This window comes from Crocodylus siamensis, chromosome 3 (genome assembly GCF_052110815.1).
Source record: "Crocodylus siamensis isolate JL-2025a chromosome 3, ASM5211081v1, whole genome shotgun sequence".
Taxonomy (NCBI): domain Eukaryota; kingdom Metazoa; phylum Chordata; order Crocodylia; family Crocodylidae; genus Crocodylus; species Crocodylus siamensis.
In genome coordinates, this window is record NC_143397.1 from 37,429,090 (window position 1) to 37,449,774 (window position 20,685).

General features: G+C 46.0%; 1 protein-coding gene across 5 annotated transcripts in view; it reads left to right on the forward strand.

Moving 5' to 3' along the window:
- The first annotated feature begins 238 nt into the window (after positions 1-238).
- The window catches only part of ZFYVE16 (zinc finger FYVE-type containing 16), a 54,674-nt gene continuing 34,227 nt past the window's right edge, over positions 239-20,685 (forward strand). For 2 of the 5 annotated variants that reach the window (XM_090038162.1, XM_090038166.1), the window contains exons 1-5: positions 239-376; positions 4,436-4,510; positions 11,818-11,937; positions 17,683-17,793; positions 17,974-20,177. In XM_090038162.1, the coding sequence (XP_089894288.1) occupies positions 17,724-17,793; positions 17,974-20,177 (2,274 nt within the window). In that variant the 5' untranslated portion in view covers positions 239-376; positions 4,436-4,510; positions 11,818-11,937; positions 17,683-17,723. Of the gene's footprint in view, positions 377-4,435; positions 4,511-11,817; positions 11,938-12,476; positions 12,631-17,682; positions 17,794-17,973; positions 20,178-20,685 lie in introns of those variants that run through there. The other 3 variants (XM_090038164.1, XM_090038163.1, XM_090038165.1) reach the window with 3 other exon arrangements.

A 20,685-nucleotide genomic window follows, 5' to 3' on the forward strand; every position in this document is an offset into this window, starting at 1 on the left:
CGTGTGTTGCTGCCGTAAGGACACAAACGTTTGGAACCGGCTGCCGGAGCCCTGGGGCTGCGAGCGAAGGCAGCGGCTGCAGCAGCATCAAACCAAACAGCCCCGCCCCGCGCCCCCCCCCCCCCCAGCCGCACAGTGTGAGCAGCGCCCCACCCTTCCGGGCCCGAGGGCGGCTGGGGGAGGAGCCCGCCTGAAGCCCCGCCCCCGGGCGCCTCGGGGCTGGCGCGGCAGAGCAGTGGAGCTGTCCCTGCCCGCCGAGGAACGCTGGGACTGCGCATGCGTGCGGGGAGCCCCGCCCCGGGAACGCAAACCAGCGGCTGGGCCGGGCCGGGCCGGGCCTCGGGTTCCGTGTTGGGCTGAGCGGAGCGGAGCGGAGGTAGGCAGGCGGGCAGGCTTGGCTGCCCCTGGCACTGGGGCTGTGGGTGCTGCCGGCCGCCTCCGCGGGGCCCCGGACTCCTCGCCGCCTGGGCGGGCGGGCGAGCGAGCGTCCCAGGGCTCCGGCCGCGTCTCGCCCCTAGAGGGGGCTGCGGGGCGGAGAAGGAGGGACCCAGCGGTGACGGGGCTTAGCCTGGGGGGCCCTGCAGCGGGCTGGGTCGTTCCCGGGACCCTGGGCGATGCTCGCTGCCGACCTGGGTGGGCGTGGGGGTTGTGGGCTTCATCTCAGTTTGCTCCCCCGAGTGCAGCAGGAGAAGAGCTGGGCTCTGCTCCCCCTGCCTGAGCTCTTGCGAGCTTGTTTGGTGCCCTGCATCCTCTGCAGGAGTCCCTTGGCAATTAGCATGGGAAAGCCTTCCCTGGGGCACCCTGCCTTGGGGAGCTAGTGCCAAGATGCCTCTCGCCAGCACCTTCTTCTGGAAGAGCAGTTAGTGCAGCTGAAAAGGGCTCGGACAGCGTGTCACCGTTGCTCCAAGGCTTGGGTCACTTGTAAGTTTTCTAGTGTGCATCTAGTAAGATGGGACTCTTCATCCTCCTACACATCATGAGAGATGGGTGCCTGCAATCACAAGGAAATGTTTGTCTGTCCTAGCATGAGGAGTCAGTTAGTTCTCAAAATTGTTGAAGTAACCATTCTCCTGTGACTTGTTTTCCAAGGCTGAGTAATACAGATTGATGCAAAGAGCAATATGACAGTGAGGTCTAAAAGGCTTAATTGTTCTGTCCGTCAGATAGATTCTGTGCATGCTGGACTGGCTACTGATGATGCAGCTGTGCCACTGATGCCCTGGAATGGTAGCACTGAAAATCCATCATCTGTCATTTGGCATCTCCCCCATTGCATGGCTTTCTTGGTACCATAATCCTGTGAAAAGTCTAAACTACTGGGAGTGAAGGAAACTTGTTTAATATGTCCTTACACCTCAGATAATTTTTCTGGTAGAATAAGTGGGCCAAGGATGACAGGCCTTTATCTCAGACACAGCTTTACAGTTGGAGTTCTCTTTGTTGTGTTGTTTAAAGTCTTGTCAGTAGTAATAGTATGCTGTGGTTGGGGTATGGACACATCTGTTTTCCATGCAGTATACTGCAGACAACACCAGATATTTTTTCCTGCTTGCTAAAGCACTTCTGAAAACATGGCTCGAATCCTGGATGTACTAGGGAATCCTTGAAAGGCTCTTCTCGAAACTCTGGATTGCTACCTCTGCCCAATCTAAAATAAAATCAGTTAGAACTTAAAGTTGCTGTAGCTCTTTCAAATTAACATATAGGATGATTTATAGCATATAAATGGTGGCTGCGGTCCTGTATGCACAGTACATGCTGATAATGGTTCCTCAAACACAAGCTTGAACTTAGCAAAATATTTGCTTTTATTTCTTCATACAGCCTTTTTGTTTTTCAAAATGTAAAATACTGTTTCAGGAGGAGTTTCCTAATGCTTAGCCTTGTCACATGACTTGACTGAGGATCACCTTACTGTACACACTACAACTTTTTGAACTTTTTTTGATTCTTATCTTGATTGAAGGGGAAAAGTCACTTGATTGTCTTCTCAAATTGTGCTAAACTGTTAAGTGATTTATACCATCTAAAGGCCAACTTAATTTTTTTCTGTGGAATAACTTTGTACAAACTATTTTATCTTCGCATACTTCCTGGTCATTGTATAGTACTAGCTGACTTTGAAGTTAAATGTTGCTTGAAGATTTTTTTTTTTCTTTGCTGCAAAAACACTTGAGTAAGCTAGTAAACCAAGAGCCAGTTCTAAATTCATAAATTATGTAAAAGCTTTGAAGGAGTCTGAAGTTTTATGGTAGGTGTGTTTTAAAGTAGATCAAATGCTGACTTGGAAAGGTGATACGCACTTGTAGTAAGTTTTCCTGTAACACATTAATGAGCAGCATTCTTCTTGTTCATTTGCATACGCTGGGCACTCCATTTATAAAATTAACGGATTGATAACTGAAAGAAAGGCCTTCTTGATAACAATTGCACAGAAATCCTTGGGGTCAGTTTCCCACCCCCACCCCCTTTCTACTCAGTAAAATACTTTCTTCTCTCTGGTTAATTGCCAGTCAAAGACAACTGAGTGTTAAGTCATTATGAGCAAGATTTATGTGTATTTATCTACTTCTTGAAGTTGCACTTTGCTGTACATCCAGGCAGAAAAAACAGCGGATGTGTAAGCATTATCTAATTGTTAATTGTTGATATGTTGGGGTCCAGGATCAAGGCCTTGTTGTATTGGGCTTTGGGCAAACGCAGATGATATATCATAGCCAAGTGGTGTACTGCACCCCATTGCTGGGAATTTAAAGCTGTCTCTCTTACAGATCCTAGCTTCTCATGCTTAAGCATGCGTTCAACATTTTTTCAGAGCTGCCTGCTGTAACTGCTTGAATGTGAATTTTGGGGCAGATAGTACATTAGGCAGGTAGTACATTAGAGATGTAAGTGGTTCAGAAAGGTATAAGTTTTCATAGAAGACAGTCTTCATCTTCAGGAAACTTATGCCTCAGTGATCCAGTAAAATCTGTAAGGTGCTACTCTTGTCCTGTCTTCTGCTGGACTTCAGTCTAAGGCAGCTAACTACTCCTCTGTACTCATGCTTGACTGAGCATGCTTCCCATTGTGGCCTCATCTTTTAAAAAAACAAACTTTCACAGAGTACTGTTCTTGTAATTGACCTGTAAGCTGTGAAAGAAGTGGTTATTTGCTATTAGTGGGCATTTTGTCTCTTGCTTTTTGCATTTTGCATAACTTCCAAGGCTTCAGCCAATAAACTTTTAAGATATTTTTTCTGAAGTGGGAGCATAGTTATTGATGGTATAAGAATGTGAGTGTTACAATGGGCCAGACCAACGGTTCATCTAGCCCAGTATGTTGTCTCTAACAGTGGTAGGTAGGGGATACTTTAGAGGGGAGTACACATGAACAGGTTCTATCTAGAGTGATCTTTTCCCTGTCATACCCTCCCTGACTCTTGTTTGCTGTCTATTAATGGATCTGTCATCTATGAATTTATTGAGTCCCTTTGAATCTGACTGTACTAATCTGCCTCTATAAGCTTTCAGTGAGGAATCTTGTTGAAAGTTTTGGAAAATCCAAATATATTATGTCATCTGGATCCCCCTTGTCCACATGCTTGTTAACATCCTCAAATAACTTGAATGGATTGGTCAGGCAGGATTTCCCTTTACAAAACCCGTGCTGACTCTTCACCAGCATGTCATATTTTTCCATGTAGAATCATAGAAAATCAAGGTTGGAATGGACCTCAGGAGGTCATCTAATCCAAGCCGCTTCTCAAAGCAAGACCATCCCCAGCTAGATCATCCTTGCCAAAGTTTTATCTACCTGGATCTTAAAAACCTCCAAGGACAGAGAGTCCATAGCCTCTCCGAACCTGTTCTAGTACTCTACTAGCCTCCTAGTAACAGTTTTTCCTAATATCTAACCCAAACTTCCCTTGCTTCAATTTGAGACCAGTCTTCCTTATTCTGTCATCTGCCACCACTGACAACAATTTAGCTCCAGCCCCTTTTTGGACCCCTTTCAGGTGGTTGAAGGCTGCTATTAAATCCCCTCTGTTTTCTCTTTTCCAGACTAAATAAACCCAGTTCCCTTAGTCTCTTCTCAGAAGTCATGTGTCTCAGCCCCCTAATTATTTTCGTTGCCCTTTGCTGGAGTCTGTCCAATTTCTCCATATACTTTCTTTAGTGGGGGCCCAAAACTTAACACAGTACCCCTGATGTGGCCTCATCAGTGTTGAACAGAGGGAAATAATCACTTTCCTTGATCTGCTGGTAATGTTCCTGCTATTGCAGTCCAGTATACTGTTAGTCACCTTCTCAGCAAGTGTACACTGATGGCTCATATTCAGCTTATTGTCCCCTGCATTGTCCCAGGTCCTTTTTTATAGAACTGCTTAGCTAGTGTGTAACCAGTCTGTACCAGTGCCTGGGATTGTGACTGCTGATTTTATTCTTTATTATAGATTCTGCCAGGTATGGAAGTGAGACTCACTGCTCTAGTTTCCAGGATCACCTCTGGAGCCCCTTTTGACAATAAGGTAAGCTGCTAGTCTTCTGGCACAGAGGCTGTTTGTAATGATAGGTTGCATATCATTGCCAGTAGTTCTTCAATTTCACATTTGAAGTCCTTCAGAACTCTTGGGTGAGTGCCATCTTGTCTCAGTGCCCCATTAGTGTTTATTAGCTTGTTCTGAAACTTCTTCTAGTGTCGCTTCAGACTTATCTGCTAGGAGGAATTGATCTGGTATGGGAATTCCCCCAGTAGTTTCTGCAGCAAAAACACGCATACAGTTCATTTAGGTTCTCTAGTATGCCTCTGCCATCTTGGAGTTCATTGTTTTATGCCCTGGTCATCTAATGGTTGTATTAGTTCTCTTGCTGGCTTCCTGTTTCTACTTATTTTAAAAAGCTCTTATTATTAACATTAGCATCTTAACAAGGTGTCCCTTTAAATTCTTTTTTTACCTGCCTTATTTTGCTTTTACACTTGACCTGCCAGAGTTTGTGTTGCTTTCCTGTTTTCTTCATTTCATGAAACCTTTAATTTTTTTGAAAGGGCCCTTTTGGCCTTTAATGGCCTCCTTAACCTTGCCATGAAACCATACAAAGTTATTGGACTGCTTGCTACCTTTCTAATTACAATATCCACTTTTCCTGAGCCTCTAATATAATATTTTTAAACGGCTTCCAGGCTGTCTGCAGGTCTCCTATGTGGGTTTTTACTGCTCTTTTTAACTTCTTTTTAACTTCCACATTTTTATGTAGTTTCTTTTCCTCATGTTGTATGTCAGTGGGAGGGAGTAAGCCAAACAAATCCACCATGCTGTGTTGTTTAAATATTATTGTTCTGGTCGCCATTGCAAAGTGGCTCATCTATGATGCCTTTTGAACCTGGTCCTGTGCGTTATTTGCGATTGGGTTTAGAATTGTTTCCCTTGTGCGTTTCGGGATGCGTTTTTCTAGAAAGGAGTCCTTTATTACACCCAGAAGTTTTATCTCCACATCTTTTGGAGTATTATGACTTAATCCTAAATGAAATTTGAGATCTACAATCTAATATCCAGTAGATTTCATAGACATTAGGGCTGGAAGGGACCTCGGAAGATCATCTAGTCCAGCCCCCCACCTGAAGGGCAGGAAGTCAGCTGGTGTCGTAGGATCCCAGCAAGATAAGCATCCAAATTGCTCTTGAAGGTGTTCAGTGTAGGTGCTTGAACCACCTCCTATGGCAGGCTATTCCAGACCTTGGGGGCTTGGATAGTAAAGAAATTCTTCCTTATGTCCAGCCTGAAATGGTCTTGTAGTAGTTTATAACTGTTCAACCTTGTCATCCTCTGGGGCGCTCTGGTGAACAAATGTTCCCCCAGATACTGGTGGTCACCCCTGATAAACTTATAGGTGGCCATCAGATCACCCCTGAGCCTGTGCTTTTCCAGGCTAAAGATCCCTATGGCTCTCAGCCTGTTGTCGTAAGGTCTGTTTTCCTGACCTCTGATCATGCGCGTGGCTCTCCTCTGGACTCTCTCAAGCTTCTCCACATCCTCTTTGAATTGTGGAGCCCAAAACTGGACACAGTACTCCAGCTGGGGCCTCACCAAGGCCAAGTACAACGGGAGAATGATGTCCTGGGATTTGCTTGGCTTGCATCCATAGGTGCTTCTCAGCATTTTGGTCACTTTATTAGCTGCAGCATCACATTGCAGGCTCATGTTCATCTTGTGATCAATGATGACCCACAAGTCTCTCTCCTCCGTGGTGCTAGCCAGCGTAGCACTGCCGAGCCTATAAGGATGCTGCAGGTTTTTCCTCCCAAGGTGGAGAACCTTGTGTTTTTTTTTAGTGTTAAACACCATCAGGTTCTTGTCCGCCCATTTGTAAGCCTGTCTAGGTCAGTCTGGATAGCCCGCCTGTCTTCTGGTGTGGATGCTTTGCTGCAAAGTTTGGTGTCATCGGCGAACTTGGCCAGTCCGCTTCTGACTCCAATGTCCACATCATTAATGAAGATGTTGAACAATATGGGTCCAAGGACAGAGCCTTGAGGGACCCCACTGGTCACAGGGCATCATGGTGATTGACTTCCATCAATTACCACCCTCTGGGTCCGAGCACAGAGGCAGTTCTCCAGCCAGCAGATCATGGTGGACCCAAGGCCACAGTTGGCCAGTTTTGCCGAGAGGTGATCATGGGATACCAGATCAAAGGCTTTTTTGAAGTCAAGATATATGACATCAATCTCTTCTCCCTTGTCCAGGTGATAGGTCACCTGGTCATAAAAGGAAATAATATTGGTCAAGCAAGACCTACCCGCAACAAACCCATGCCAGCTATCCCTCAGGATGTTGGCATCTGCCAGTCCATTACAGATGGCCTCTCTTAATAAACTTTTCTAAGATCTTCCCTGGGATAAAAGTCAGGCTGATGGGCCTATAGTTAGCCCTCTTTCCTTTCCTCCCTTTCTTGAAGATAGGCACCACATTGGCCTTCTTCCAGTCTTTGGGCACTACACCAAAGCGCCAAGAGTTTTCAAAGATCCGTGCCAGAGGCTGAGCTATAATACTCACCAGCTTCTTGAGTACCCTGGGGTGTAGATTGTCAGGGCCGGCTGACTTGAAGGTATCCAGCCTCTCTAGGGATGCACTGAGAGAGATTTTTGGGACCTGTACTGATAGCTGATATTTAAGGAGTCATATTGGCCAATACATCTGATTTCCAATACAGATGCCCCCAGATGGTAAGTCTGGTGTGCTGAATGAGCATGGGGGGGTGGGAAGATCACCACCCCCCATCGTGAGAGAGGGGCAGGGACAGGTGCTGACCAGGTGAAGAAGGGGGCTCAGCTCCTGCCGCTGCTTGCACCCCGGGAAGGCATGGTGGGGCATGTGCCCCCTGGATCTGTGCAGAGCAGGCTGCAGCAGGAGCTGCACAGGGCTCTTCTCAGTGGGGGCTAGGCTTGGAGCAGGTGCCGGCAGTGCTGGGAACATGCTGCAGCCACCCCAAATTTTACCGCTGCTCCGCTCCCAGCACTGCCACCGCTAACCAACCAACCAACACAGCCCCGGCTCAATGCCCCACCTCGACCCATGCACCTGGAAGAGCCGGGGCTGTGCTGAGTATCTGGCAGCAGCATCCCTGGGAGCAAAATTTGCAGTAGGTGCAGCATCCTCTCGACACCTGTTCCAAGCCCAGCCCTCATTGAGAATAGCCCAAGCCAGCCCCAGCTGCAGCCTGCCTCATCCTGCTCTGCCCAATGCAGGTCCACAGGCGCACCTGCTCCTCCCCCTTTCCCCACCCACCCCGTGCCCTCCCAGGGTGCAATCACACCTCCCGCCACAAGCCACAGCTTCCCCCCTGCCCCACCTGCGCGGCACCTACCCCCTCCTTCACTGCAGGGGGTGTTGATCCTTCCCTCTCCCTGTCTACCACACCAGACTTACCAGTTGGAGGCAGCTCTTCATGCTCCTAGCTTTGTTTCCTGCTGCCTGAGTGTTGTGCTGACAGGCGTTTATTGGCCAAATTATTGGCCACATCAGGCCAATATACGATACAGCCAGTTTTTTTTTTTTTTATATCTGTGCCAATCTGATACCGGACTGATGTATTGGTGCACCTCTAATATCCAGCTGCCACTGCAGATAACTTTGTGCTTTTGAAAAATAATATTTTAATGTTTTGGCCACCATATTTCAAAGGATATCACATGTGACCAAGCAGAATAGGAGCATGTCTTTAAAACTTTTGAGTTGAAAAGAGGGGAGATTGTATAGCCTTTGAAGGAAGGTTCTAAATGTATTTCTTTAACTCATAGTAGTGAGATCTTATATTGATATAAATATGGCAAATCACATCTTTCCTCTTACCCTGAAATTGAGCAATCTGTCTTCCTACCGCCTGTGTTTGCAGGTTCTCTACCTTTTGTCTATCTTGGTGAATAAAATGTGTGAATTTTTTCCCTTTGAGGAGCAATGTTTTGAATTTTTCAGAATTTTTGCCTGTTTGATGCAGCCAGGAGTCCTTGCCATCTTTCTCCTACATGTAAAGTCCTTTTGGTCACGGGTGCTTTGTTCACTACAGGCAAAAACACTTTTTTACAATATAAATATTCTTTCACAGTGAAAAATTTAAAAATACAAGTAATTCATGCAAAACTTGTGGTCGCAAAGTGGCTTACATCAACAAAACCACAGCAATTGCTATGAGTACCATTAAAAGTAATGTTCTGTTATACCCAAATGTTGCTAACCCATGGAGCTTACTAGAAGCAAATTGTACAAACTGAGATGACGGCAATATATAATCACTTAACTGTGCCTGGGATGGAATGAGCACTTCAGTATAACTGAATGTAGGCTATATTTACAGGAAGGAGCAACTGTAGAAGGGGTTTTGGGCAGTTGAACCATGAGTTCCCAGTGCAGTGCTTTTGAGTGAAAGAGTTGGGATGATTTTTGGAGATATAAATAAGAATGGTGAATAGGAGAAGTTCCATTACCTCTCTGTTTGGCAGTTTTGACCTCTGCTGAAGTATCTTTATTTAATATCCTTGAAGTACAGACACCAACAGCGGAGGGTTCAGGGAACATCTATAAGAATGATTAGAAAATATGCTTTATAGGAAGAGGCTTGCGAAGTTATGTCATCCATCGTAGCTTATAGAAACAGGTTCAGGGATGACTTGATCCATCAGAAATGCCTACATTGGTAACACAAAGTTGATAAAAATGCTCTTTAATTTGACAGGTAAGAATCAATGGCTGGAAATTAGATACTTTCAGACTGGAAGTAAAGAACAAACTTTTTAAATTGCAATAACTTAACTGTATTTACTTTAATCCAAGACAATACCCCCCCTTCTGTTTAACATGGGGGGGGGGCAGGGAATCCCTTGTCTTGGATTCAAATGCAAGGTGGGGGGGTTGGGGTGGGGGGTCAGAGCTGCAGCTGATGCCTCACCCCTGCCTATCTCTTCCGGCAGCCTCTCCTCCCCCTGTTGCTTAACTTTGCTCTGGCTCCAGCTCCAGCAGGGCTTCTATGCCATTTGAGTTGATGTAGTGGCAGCAGCTCCCACTTGGCCCCAGAGCCCAGGATGGAGATGCTGTTGCTGCCACAGCTACTACTGAGCTGGACTGGGGCTAGAACAGACACGTGTTCTGTGCCCCAGGCTGGAGTGGAACTGGAGCCCTGCTGGAGTGAAAGTAAGTGAATGCAGGGGGTGTGGCAGACAGAGGTAGGAGGGGAGGCAATGGGGTGCAGGCATTATAGGGGCAGCTAGCAGGGGGGCAGATGTCGATGAAACGGGAGAAAATAGAGGGGGCAGGCATAGGGAGCAACAGGGGTCAAATGGCTTGATCCTACCATCTGCCCCCTCTGCTGCTGCTTTCCATGCTGCAGCCATGGGAGGCAAATCTAAGATGATCTTCCAGTAGTTATGTTCTGAACATGAAAAATTATAACAAATTTATAAATTTTCCAGACGTAAAAACTAATTATTGGAGGGTTGTCTTAAATTCAGCTTCATCTTGGATTCAGGTAAATATAGCCCTTGCTAGTAACATGGTAGCTCTTTGTCTGGAACCAGCCTGGGGTGAATTTGACACCTTGTGTTCGATATATAGTGGTATCGGCACTAACTTTGGTATTTGAGAGAGGCAATGAGGAGCAAGAAGAAATCTCCAGTACAAAACCCCGCCCTGAGAATTTGGATAGGTAGAATGTAGTTGTCCTAGTTGGACTTTGGCCAGGGGTGATGGCTTCCTTTTAAAATGTCATGCAGTTTCTTATTCTCTCTAGGCAATTGGAACTCAGAACTTCTTCTCATCTTAAAACCTGTCTCTCCATATAACCCTGTGCATTGTCTTACTGCAAATGACACCACTGAATAATCAATATAGTTTTGTAGTTTTCAAAAAAAATCTTTTTTGTTTTGTTATGGAGAGCCACAGCAACTGACCCTGTTGTATAGAAACTAGGGTAGATGCAGCCACAGAAGAAAGGTGTGGGGAAACTGACATACAAATTGAGGTAAAAATATAGATATTTACAGCTCTGAGTTAGTTCCTAGGTGAATTTCTCTCCTGATAGCATGCTTTAACATGTTGATTTAAAAGACAGCGTGTTTGGTTATTAGCTTACTTTACATCTGTTGTAATTAAAATAAGAAACTAGCAAAAATGTTCTTTTCTTCACTTCAGTTTTACTTTTTTTCTGTGTTCTGTAGCATCTTTTTCTATTGTCTCTGTTAACACTTCAGTCTCTCCTTTTTTCCCTCCCTGTGTGTATATCCATCCTTTTCTTTCCCCCAACTTTCCAATTTCTTTTCTGTCTCGCTTTCTCATTCTGTGTTGTGTTCCTAATTTTTTGTGTACTATTCACTTTTTCTCATTTCTCTCCATCTCTCCCCAGTAAAATTTCATGCTTGTTCCCTATGCTTGTCTACTTCACAACTCCAGAATCTCTCATTCTACAGCATTTTTATTGTAATCAAGCCAGTGCAGAGTCCACCTGTACGTGCAGGCTCCTCACAAGCTTGTTGGTAGGGAACTTGTTAGACAAGCTTTGTCCAGCAAAAAAAAATCTGGTTGTATGCACATTCTTTCTTCCCTGCACAATGTTAGTAGCCTTTTATCATGCCAGATTATATCTGCATATGGATACACGCAGGCCATATAAGTGGAGAATGCAGCAGGTCAAGCCTGCTGTGTGGGGCTGTAGCAGAGGAGCACAGGCTGGCCATTAGGAAAAAGGGAAAGCCCTGTGTGTGGCTGGAAGGTGTGTGGCTTAGGGGTATGTAAACCCAGGGCCTGAAGTAAAGGGGGCACTTTGGCCCTGCATATTATGAGGAAAAAGGTTCCTGGGACAGAAGGGCTTCAGGAAACTGGCCGACAGACACCCAGGCTGCCCAGAGTAGCTAGATTGAGCAGCTAAAATGGAAGAATGGCTGGTGGGGGGACATTGACCCAGAGCACGGGTAAAGTTTAGTTTGTGAACTGTTTTGCTTATATTTGTGTTACGTTGAAGTCTAAAAGTGGGTTGTAGCTACGGAGGTTGTATGTGTGAGGAGGCAAGAAAAGCCCCTTTTGAGCCTGCAGCTAGAGAGAGAAGTAACTTACTGGCCCAGCAGGAGCTGACAACAACAATGTACTGGCAGTTGCCGCAGGAGCTCTGCTTGACTAGCAGCTGCTCCATCTGGATTGGCCCTCTCTGTGGCTGTGCTGGTTTTTCAGGCCCACTGCCAAGAATGGAAGGAGGCCGGGATGGACAAGGGTGGAATACAACCCTGTGAGCAATGGGACACGAGAGAAAAGCGCAGGAGATGGGGAGAAGGTTGATTTTTTTTTTTTTTTTCCAGCTCGGGAGCTTGGCGGAGCTCCAGTAGTCCAGGATGCTGCTGCTGAGCTTGCAACAACGAGAGCTGCAAGGAGAACTTTCAGGAAGCTGCCCCAGGAGAGCCAGCAACACTCCAAACAAGGTCTTTTTGGTTTAGTTTCTCTTTAGTTTCATTTCTGATGGCGGGACGCCTGTTAGACTGGGCTCCAGCCACCTGGAAAAGGGGAAAGGAAAAACCAGCAACAGTTCCAGGCCGAGGGATGCCAGTGGGAGAATTGGACTCCATTACTCAAACGGAGCTGAGTTAGTAAGGGACGGTAAATAGGCCCATTTCCGCTGAGGAACTGACCAGGGCTGTACAAGTACAGGGGACAAACACCAAAGTGTCTAAGGCCAATATAAATGCCCAAGTTTGTAGGAAAAATTGGCCAGAAATTCTCTTGTGTTTTTCTTTTGAGTTTTTCTTATTTGAGGGGGCTGGGCCATGGGGAATTGCCTACAGCCCTCAGGGCTAACTTACTGTGTAGGTGGAGGCTGCAGCCAGCAGTTGCAACAGCCCTACAGGCTAAGAGACTTACCTGAGTTCCAGTTTCCACGCTTTGTGGTGTTCTTCGTTTCTTTTCCATTTACCAGGCCCTGACAGACTGACTTTTAGCTGGCTTAGCCGCGGTATCCTTGAGACAGGCATGAGACGACCACAGGCCTAAAGCATCAAAGAAAAGAAGATCACCCATTGAGAGCCAAGCGCATAACTGATGTTTTAACAACTGGGTGCTGGGTGGAGCTTGGATGGGGTGTAGAGGAGGTAGCCCCAAAGAAGAAATGGACCCAGCATGTAAGGAGTGAATATTGGGAGATGGGAGAAAAACTTCGCTAGGGAGCAATGGGCATAAACTGTTAGAGGATGGTTTCAGGTTGGATGTAAGAGAGCACTTCTTTACAGTAGGGGTAACCAGAATCTGGAATACACTTCCCAAGGAGGTGGTATGGTTGCCAACCTTGGAAGTCTTCAAGAAGAGACTGGACAGACACCTTGCTGAGATCAGCCATAGTCCTGTCCAGAGCAGGGGGGTTGGACAAGATTATCTTTTGAGGTCCCTTCCAGCCCTTAATTTCTGTGATTCTATGTCTTGAAGAAATGTTTTTGGTATGAAAAGCAAGGGCATTTCACGTGTCCGGAAGGCAGTTCATTACACAGCAGAATGCTGAGAGCGCAGATTGTGTAGGTAAAGTGATATGATTGCTTACTATGGTAACAGAAGTAATCTTGAAGCAGTTTAATCATGTAACATCGTCGTCTTGTGTACACTGGTGCAAATGTTTCCTAATCTACAACATTCTGAAAGAGGTGCACTAATATATTGGTCGCATTTTGGATTGGCAGCAATAACAGTAAAATTAACGTTATCGGCAGTCAGCTTTTTTTGGCTGATAGTCACCGATAAATGCTGTGTGCATCCACAGCAAGCACGCAACCAGGAATGCAGCCCAGCAGCTTGAAGAGCGTCCTGCCAGTAAATCTGGTGGGGGAAGGAGTGTGGGGGAGGGAAGGAACTTGGTTGGGGGGGCAGATAGAGGTCCCTACACTGAGGCAGGAGCTGGGGCAAGGGCAGGTGCTGCCTAGCCAGGGCAGTGAATAGCATCCTGGGGGCAGGAGCAGGACAGAGACATGGGTAGCTTATCCAGAGGGTGCAGGGGGGGTGGGGAGAGGTACAGCTCCCTGTAGCTGCATGCACCCCTGGGGGGAGGTATGGGGGGCATGTACCCCCCCTGGATTTGTGGGGGCAGGCAGAGGTAGGCTGCCTGCTGTTGGCTTAGGGCTAGGGGCTGTGCCAGCCTCTTCCTGGTTGGTGGACTGGGTCAGGGCTGCACTCAGGGCAGGTGGGGTGGGCTCAGCTGCGTGGGGCAGGTGTTGGCAGTGGCACTGGGAGGGGTAGCCATGTGGGAGGGCGGGGGCTACAGGGAATTTTGGGTTGGCCATTGCCCACCAAGCCCCCCCTTAGTTCTGCCCCTGCCTGGGGCACTTTGCTCTGCTGTTTTTCCCTTGGAAGCCCTGGTGCCCGGAGCAAGGACAGCACTAGGGAGGGCCACCTCAAAATTCCCTGTAGCTCCCCCCCCTTGTAGCCACACCCTCAGCCCTGCTGCTGCCTGAGCTGGCCCAGCCCTTTTGCCGAGAAGAGGCTGCTGCATCCCCAAGCCGGCAGCGGGCAGTCTGCCCTCGCTCTATGCACATGCCCTCCATGCCTCCCACAGAGTTGTGTGCAGCAGCCCCTTCCCTCCTGGCCCCTGGATAAGCCGTCCATGGCTCTGTCCCACTCCTGGCTCTGGGATCCTATTCACTGGCCTGGGTGGGCAGTGCCTGGGTATAGGTAAGTCTGTGAGGAGCAGGGGTTGGAAGACCAGGACTTGGGAAGTGCCCTGGTGGTAGATTGGTGGGTGTATGGGGGGAGGTGCCTGTTGGTGCTGTGGGACGTCTGGGCAGTGGCAGGGCAGATCGGAGGCACCTGCCCTTCCAGTGGGAGAAGGGGGGGTGGGGTTTTGAGGGCAGCAAGGAGCTCTATAGCCAGGCTGGCAGCCCTGGGACCTGGTGCCTGTGCTTGCAGGGACAGGGTGGCCAGGGGCTGCTGCCCAGGGGTGAGGGGCATGGCCAGGCCCCTTGGCACAGCACTGAGGCCTGAGCCTAGGCATTCTCTCCTCTTCCCTCCAGCCTGTGCCAGGCGCTCTGGCCCAGTTGGGACAGGGGCAGCTGGGGGCCATCTCTGGCAGGGCTATGGGGGAGGGGGCTGTGTCTTAGGGGAAGGAGTGCAGGGTACTGGCAGTGCCAGGGGGCTGCGGCTTGGGAGTGAGGGGCACTAGCAGGGCTGGGGGTCTGTGGGTCAGGAGTGAGGAGCAGCAGCAGGGACAGGGTGCTGCAGGTTATGACTGAGGGGGACTAGCAGGACCTGGGAGTTGTGGGTTGGCTGTGAGGTGTTGCCCCAACAGGTGGTTTTTTGGGTTTTTTTGTTTGTTTTTTTTTGGAACCAGAAATATGGTAAACCTAATCTGAATACCAACACTAAAAGTGTACCGGTATCTCAGTTCTTTGATACAAAGTTCTAACATTCAGTAGTGACTTCTATAATGGTGGTTGTTCTACAGTTTTTTCTCTTTTAATAATATTTCCAAAGATTTTTATTTTACATAGTGGCTTGATGAAGACCTTTTACTATAAAAAAGAGAAATGAAATGGTAACTATGAAAGATTTACTTTGAAATACAGAAAGGCACAATACGTAATCTGAAAAACCATGTATTCATAGTATTGGTAACCTATATATTCTTTTTTCACCTCTCAGTGCTTCTACCTTTTATCTTGTATTCTTTCTGTTCCAATTACCTCTTACATAAAGAAGTGTGTAAGATTGTATGCACTATATTTAAGATGGCATTTGACAATAATTTGATTGATACTGTACTCATTTCATAGTTATCAAGTTCCCAACCAGCCAACAGATGCCACTATAAAATAACTTACATTTGGCAGAAGTGACAGCTGGTGTCAGTTTTAAACAGGCATAGATGATTGAATGGGGATAGAGATAAGAGAGATCGAAAGCAGCTTTAAAAGTCTTCATTACTCCTGTTTGCTGCACCTTTTTGTGGATGGAGAAAGGATATAGTTGATGATCAGTTATACACAGCCCACAGAAAAGTCCCTTGGGATCAGTTGCAGTGACTAATCCATGGCTCAGGGTATAGTGATCTAAAAGAGATGCTAGTCTACTCAAAATATTTCTCAGCAATCTTGAACCTAATTAGGTTTTTGAATTTTAGTTTTTGTGCACCCACTTTTGCAGAAGGTACAGCACTACCCTATAAATTGTAGTATCCTATTTACTTGGATCCATAATGAAGGTCCCCTCATAGGTGGCAGAAGGTTGGGGCTAACAGGGATCAGCACCCCCTGCCTGCTGTCCTGCATTTGGGCCACAAGGCAGCCTGGCTGCAGGCTTCAGGCAGCTGCAGCAGGGGTGGGGTGGGGTGCATGCGTGGTATGTGGATGACTAGCAGGCCAGCATGGCAGGCAAGTATCAGTCTGTTCTGTGAAGGGGAAGGGGCTTGAGGGTGGCGGCAGATTGAAGCCCCAGCAGTGAGGGAAGGAGTTGGGCATAGGCAGGGGCTGGGGTGAATAGGGCTCTGTCTGAGCCAGGTGCTGGGGTAATCCGAGCCAGAGCAGCTTGTCCAGGGGCATGGGGGGCTCCTGCTGTTGTGCAGTGTGCACATCCCAGTAGAGGCTGAGGAGCACAATGGCGGGAGCCGCCCCCCCCCCCCCCCCCGGATGAGCTCCCCAGGCTCCAATTTGTCCCACCACCCTGCCTGGCTGGGGCCCCATTCACCCCAAACCCTGCCTCTGCCTGTGTCCCGCTTCCTCCCTCATTGCAGGGGCTTCCAATCTGCCTCCCCCCAGACTTACCTCCTGGGTAGGGGGAGGGAGGCAGAATGCACGCATGTGCACATGCACTCAGCCCCCCTCCTCCAAAAAATAATTTTGTCTCCCTCCACCTATCTTCCCCCCCCCATCATTATTTTGGGTGTGGGGGGAGCCTCATTTTGGATTCAAGTACTGGCTTGGGACAGGCTTTGATTCGGCTTGGACTTTGGCTCGGGCTTGGGGCCAAAGCCAGGGCTGAGCTGTCAACTGCCTTGGGCCGAATGGCTTGTTTGGCAGTGGAGGGAGCGTGCAGCCAGGGTGCATGTGGGGGAGATCATAGGGTGAATTTGCAGCCTTTTCCCCTTATGGGGCACCTGCTCCCCTTCCCCCAGCTTCCCCCCACCCTCTTACCTTCTGCTCTGGGCCTGACCTTGCCCAGTCGGGAGCTACTGCCTCTTCTTCCTGAGTGGGCTGGGGCCACACTGCTGCTGACTGCCCCAGAGGAAGATAAAGTTGGGTGGGCAAGGATGGGCAGGGGGTTTGGGAGTCAGGCTGTGAGAACGGAGGGGACAGACACAGGCACGGAGGAGCATGGGGACAGGCAACAGGGGGAGCAGGCAGGAGGAGAACAAGAAGTGGGGTCTGGCCCCTCGCCCAAGCCATTGATTGCTTTCCCTGCCACAGAAGTGAGTTGATAAATTTAAGATGGAAATTAATGAATTTCCATATAAAATCTAATTACTGGGGGGTCGCCGTAAAGTCAAAGTCATCTAAGGATTCTAAGTCATTCAAAGGATTCAGGTAAATATAGTAGTAGTTTCACTTAATTGTTATCTTTACTCCTACTACGAACTTCCACTTTTAATAAAATGTTGGCTGCAAACTGCAAACAAAACAAGTATTATGGTAGTAATACAGAACAAGGGCAGGTTACTGTTACATTGTTCTAAATCACATGTCTAAATGTTCACAATTCAGTTCAGTGAGTTGTAATGTAGTTAAATACAAAATAACATGCAGTGGTATCACGTCTTGATGGCATACCAGTTTCTCATCTCTGTCCCTGGAATATGAATAATTCAGTTTCTTGAAAACTGAAATGTATTGGTTTAACCCAATTTATTTGGATTCATGAAGGTGAATTTTTAATGGCTTGTGGGTGATCAGACTTGATGACCTGGTAAGCCCTCCTGATCTAGAATGCATTTGGGTTTGGCAAGGCTGCTTAAGTCGTTCCCCATTCTCTGTGTTCTGTCTGTCTGGGAAGGTTCCTATGAGAGCGTATTGTGTATAAAGGATGATACGTTGCACTGTTTTTGATTTCTGTGGTCAGGCATGTGGGGAGAGAAGTTACTCAAAAATAGTGAGGCTTTTATTGTAAAAGATACATTTTCATGTTCCCAAAAGTATTTTATAGTGTTTCAATAACAGTTTGTGAATCAGTCCTTCAAATAAATGAAATGTTCTATTTTTTAGGTACTTGAGGGATAAAGTCTCTCTCTAGACCTGTAACTAGAATGGACAGGTATTTTAAAGCAGCTGTTTGTGACTTGGACAAGCTACTTGATGAATTTGAGGAGAATGCAGGTTAGTTTATTCTCTTTTCCTTTTTTCGTACAGGATTACTGTTAACTTGGTCTGTGCTTTTAGTTGTGGTTTTTGTTTTTGGAGGTGGGGGATTGTGTTAATGAATTTTTAGGGTTTCTTGAGGTGGGAAAGTAGAACAGGTGTTATGAACTTTGCTTGTTTTGTTTTCTTTTTCCTTAGATGAAAATGATTGCTTCAGGACAGCTCCAGATCAGTGCAACTCAAAGCACCATTTGCTCTCTTCAGGATCACATTACTTAAAACCTGTATCATTAACACCAAAAGCGCAAGAACATGATAGTAGTTGTATTACATCGAAAGAAATCTTTTTTACTAGTCGGGTGGCAAAAAATGAAGCAAACTTTGAACAACCACATTTCTCCTCACCAAATGAAAAGAATGTCACTGGACTTGATCTTTTGTCTACTGTGGATAGTGGTGCCTCAGATGAAATTCAGCCTTCAAGCCTAGGAAGAGGTAGTATACCTGTGTGCGATCTCATTAATGACACAGGTAACATTATCTGTGCAGCAAGGAGTCAGGATGATATTCAGAAGTCACAACCAGAGGGCTTCCAGTATACCAAGGACTCTCTGATTGGCTTTGATTTACCAGCCGCTATTCATATTTCATCGATAGACTACAGTGATGTTTCAAGCACAGTGCAACAGAGGAGTGGGGACTTACTAGTACATGATGTAGGGAATCTTGCAACAAAAGAATTGAACCAATTAGCTTTAAAAACAAATTTAGCCAAAGTGAAGCACTTGGATTCATGTGGTGATCAAACTAGAACACAAATTGTAAAGTCTGATCAAGCATTTGATGAACTGGAACAAATAACAGGCCTTACTGCTACATCTCTCCTCATAACGTCACAGACCCCGAATGTGCTCAGTTCCAAAGACAATACAACAACTGAAAATTTGCCTTGTGAATTATTAGATAAAAATGCATGCTGTGTAATAAGTCAAGAGGTGCAAGGAGGATGTGTTGATGAAAATATAGATTCAGAAGATGAAGGTAATGTGGAGTCTGTGCCTTCTGATCTACCAAAGAATTCTGAGTTGCACAAAAGTAGTATAGAGTTATCTAGAAAAAGTGTTTTAGCAGACTCTTCATTTAAAATGGAGGATAAGGTTGTATCAGATATCACAAAATGTGCAGAAGAGAATTTAGGCAGGCCAAAACTTAAAACCAATGAACTATTAAACAGTGTTTCAGCTTCACATGCATTAGCTGAAGAAGTCCAAACCTCATTGTCGTGTTTTCCACTTGCTGTATCTATATGTGGTTCATTAGTTGTACAAGAAGACACAAATGGCCCTATACTTCAAGATGAAAGAGTAGATGTGGTCAGTGATACTGTGACTCTGCATGCAGGAAGATCTAGTAGTGGCCTCCATAATAAGGAACACTATGAAAAGACTGAATCTTCTGAACAGGAAGAATATTTAAACCAAAGTTGTTTAGAAAAAAATGGATATATACCTGAAAAGAAGGGGGATACTACTAGTATGATTAACAAAGATAATGCTCCACCAGTCAAAGCTACTGCTTCTGTTTTTCCCATTACAGAATCTAAACTTGAATTTTGCTCTGATGTTCAGCAAGTTGATGGCTGTGTTGAAAGTATTGCTAATCTAGTTTTAACTGATATAGCTATTGAGGAAGATATTTTAAAAAATGATACGCTAGTAAGTGATGCTGAGCTGGATGCCTTCTTAAATGAGCAGTGTCTTCAGCCTAATATTGCAAAACCATTAGAAGAAAATTTCGATGATCTGCTGGAATATGATGCAAATCAAATTAACTTAATACATACGAACAGTCCAGACTTTAAAAAGGGCAATGATACAGAAACAAAAATAAAACTGAAGGAGATTAGGGAGGTTCCCAGTATTAGCAGTACTTGCAGAATAGCTGATGTTGACTATGAATTTGAGTGTCCAACAGAGCAAAATGCATCCATTATTCAGCAAGAAATAACTGAAACTAATAGTGAAGTACCAGCCCCTAGTGTACCTATTGGAGGTGCTAGACCTAAGCAGTTGCCCAGTCTTCCTCAGAAAACTGTAGATCAGAGAGATGCAAGGAAGGCAAATGTACCTGAGAGTGAACCCCCAGATGTGAATTCTGTATTCCCAAAGGCTTCTTTCTCAGACACCAAAGTTAGTCCTGACATAAGTTCCAAATGTAATCATTCTGATATAGAAAATAGTTTGGAAGCTGGAGAAAGTCAAATACCTGCAGGTGTAGAAGCTGTAGTTCTGGGACAGAAACAGCCATCATGGGTTCCTGATTCAGAGGCACCAAACTGTATGAACTGCCAAGTGAAGTTCACATTTACAAAAAGAAGACACCACTGTCGTGCTTGTGGAAAAGTAAGTTATAGAGAAACAGTTTGCATCAGAATACTTATGCTCTTATATGGTGTATTTAAAGCAACTTACAATAAGACCATTCTAACTTGGGCATAATTCAGATATTGGTGGGAAGAATTTTAATGTAAGTTTTTAGGCTTTTTGCAGCATTTTTTTATAAGAAACTTGGACTTGGCTTTAATAAAATTCATAGAGCATAACAGATGAGTCGCTGTGCTTCGCAAATGTAAAGAGAAAGTAAAATTTCATTCTTTGAAAATACAGTTAAAGGAAAGCTTTTTGTCTTCCATTTAATAACTAGTTAAAGTTCATTACTTAACATTGTTCTCTTTGTGGGTATAGTAAGTTTCCTCTGCCTTTCAGATTATGGAAAAACAGGTTGCAACTTACTCAATATAACTGACATTTGAAATCATAATTAATTGTGATATGGTAATCTTTTAAATTGCCCAGTGGAACAAAATATAAGCTTTGCTGTTGTTAAATTTCCTGTTTGTTGCCCCTCTGA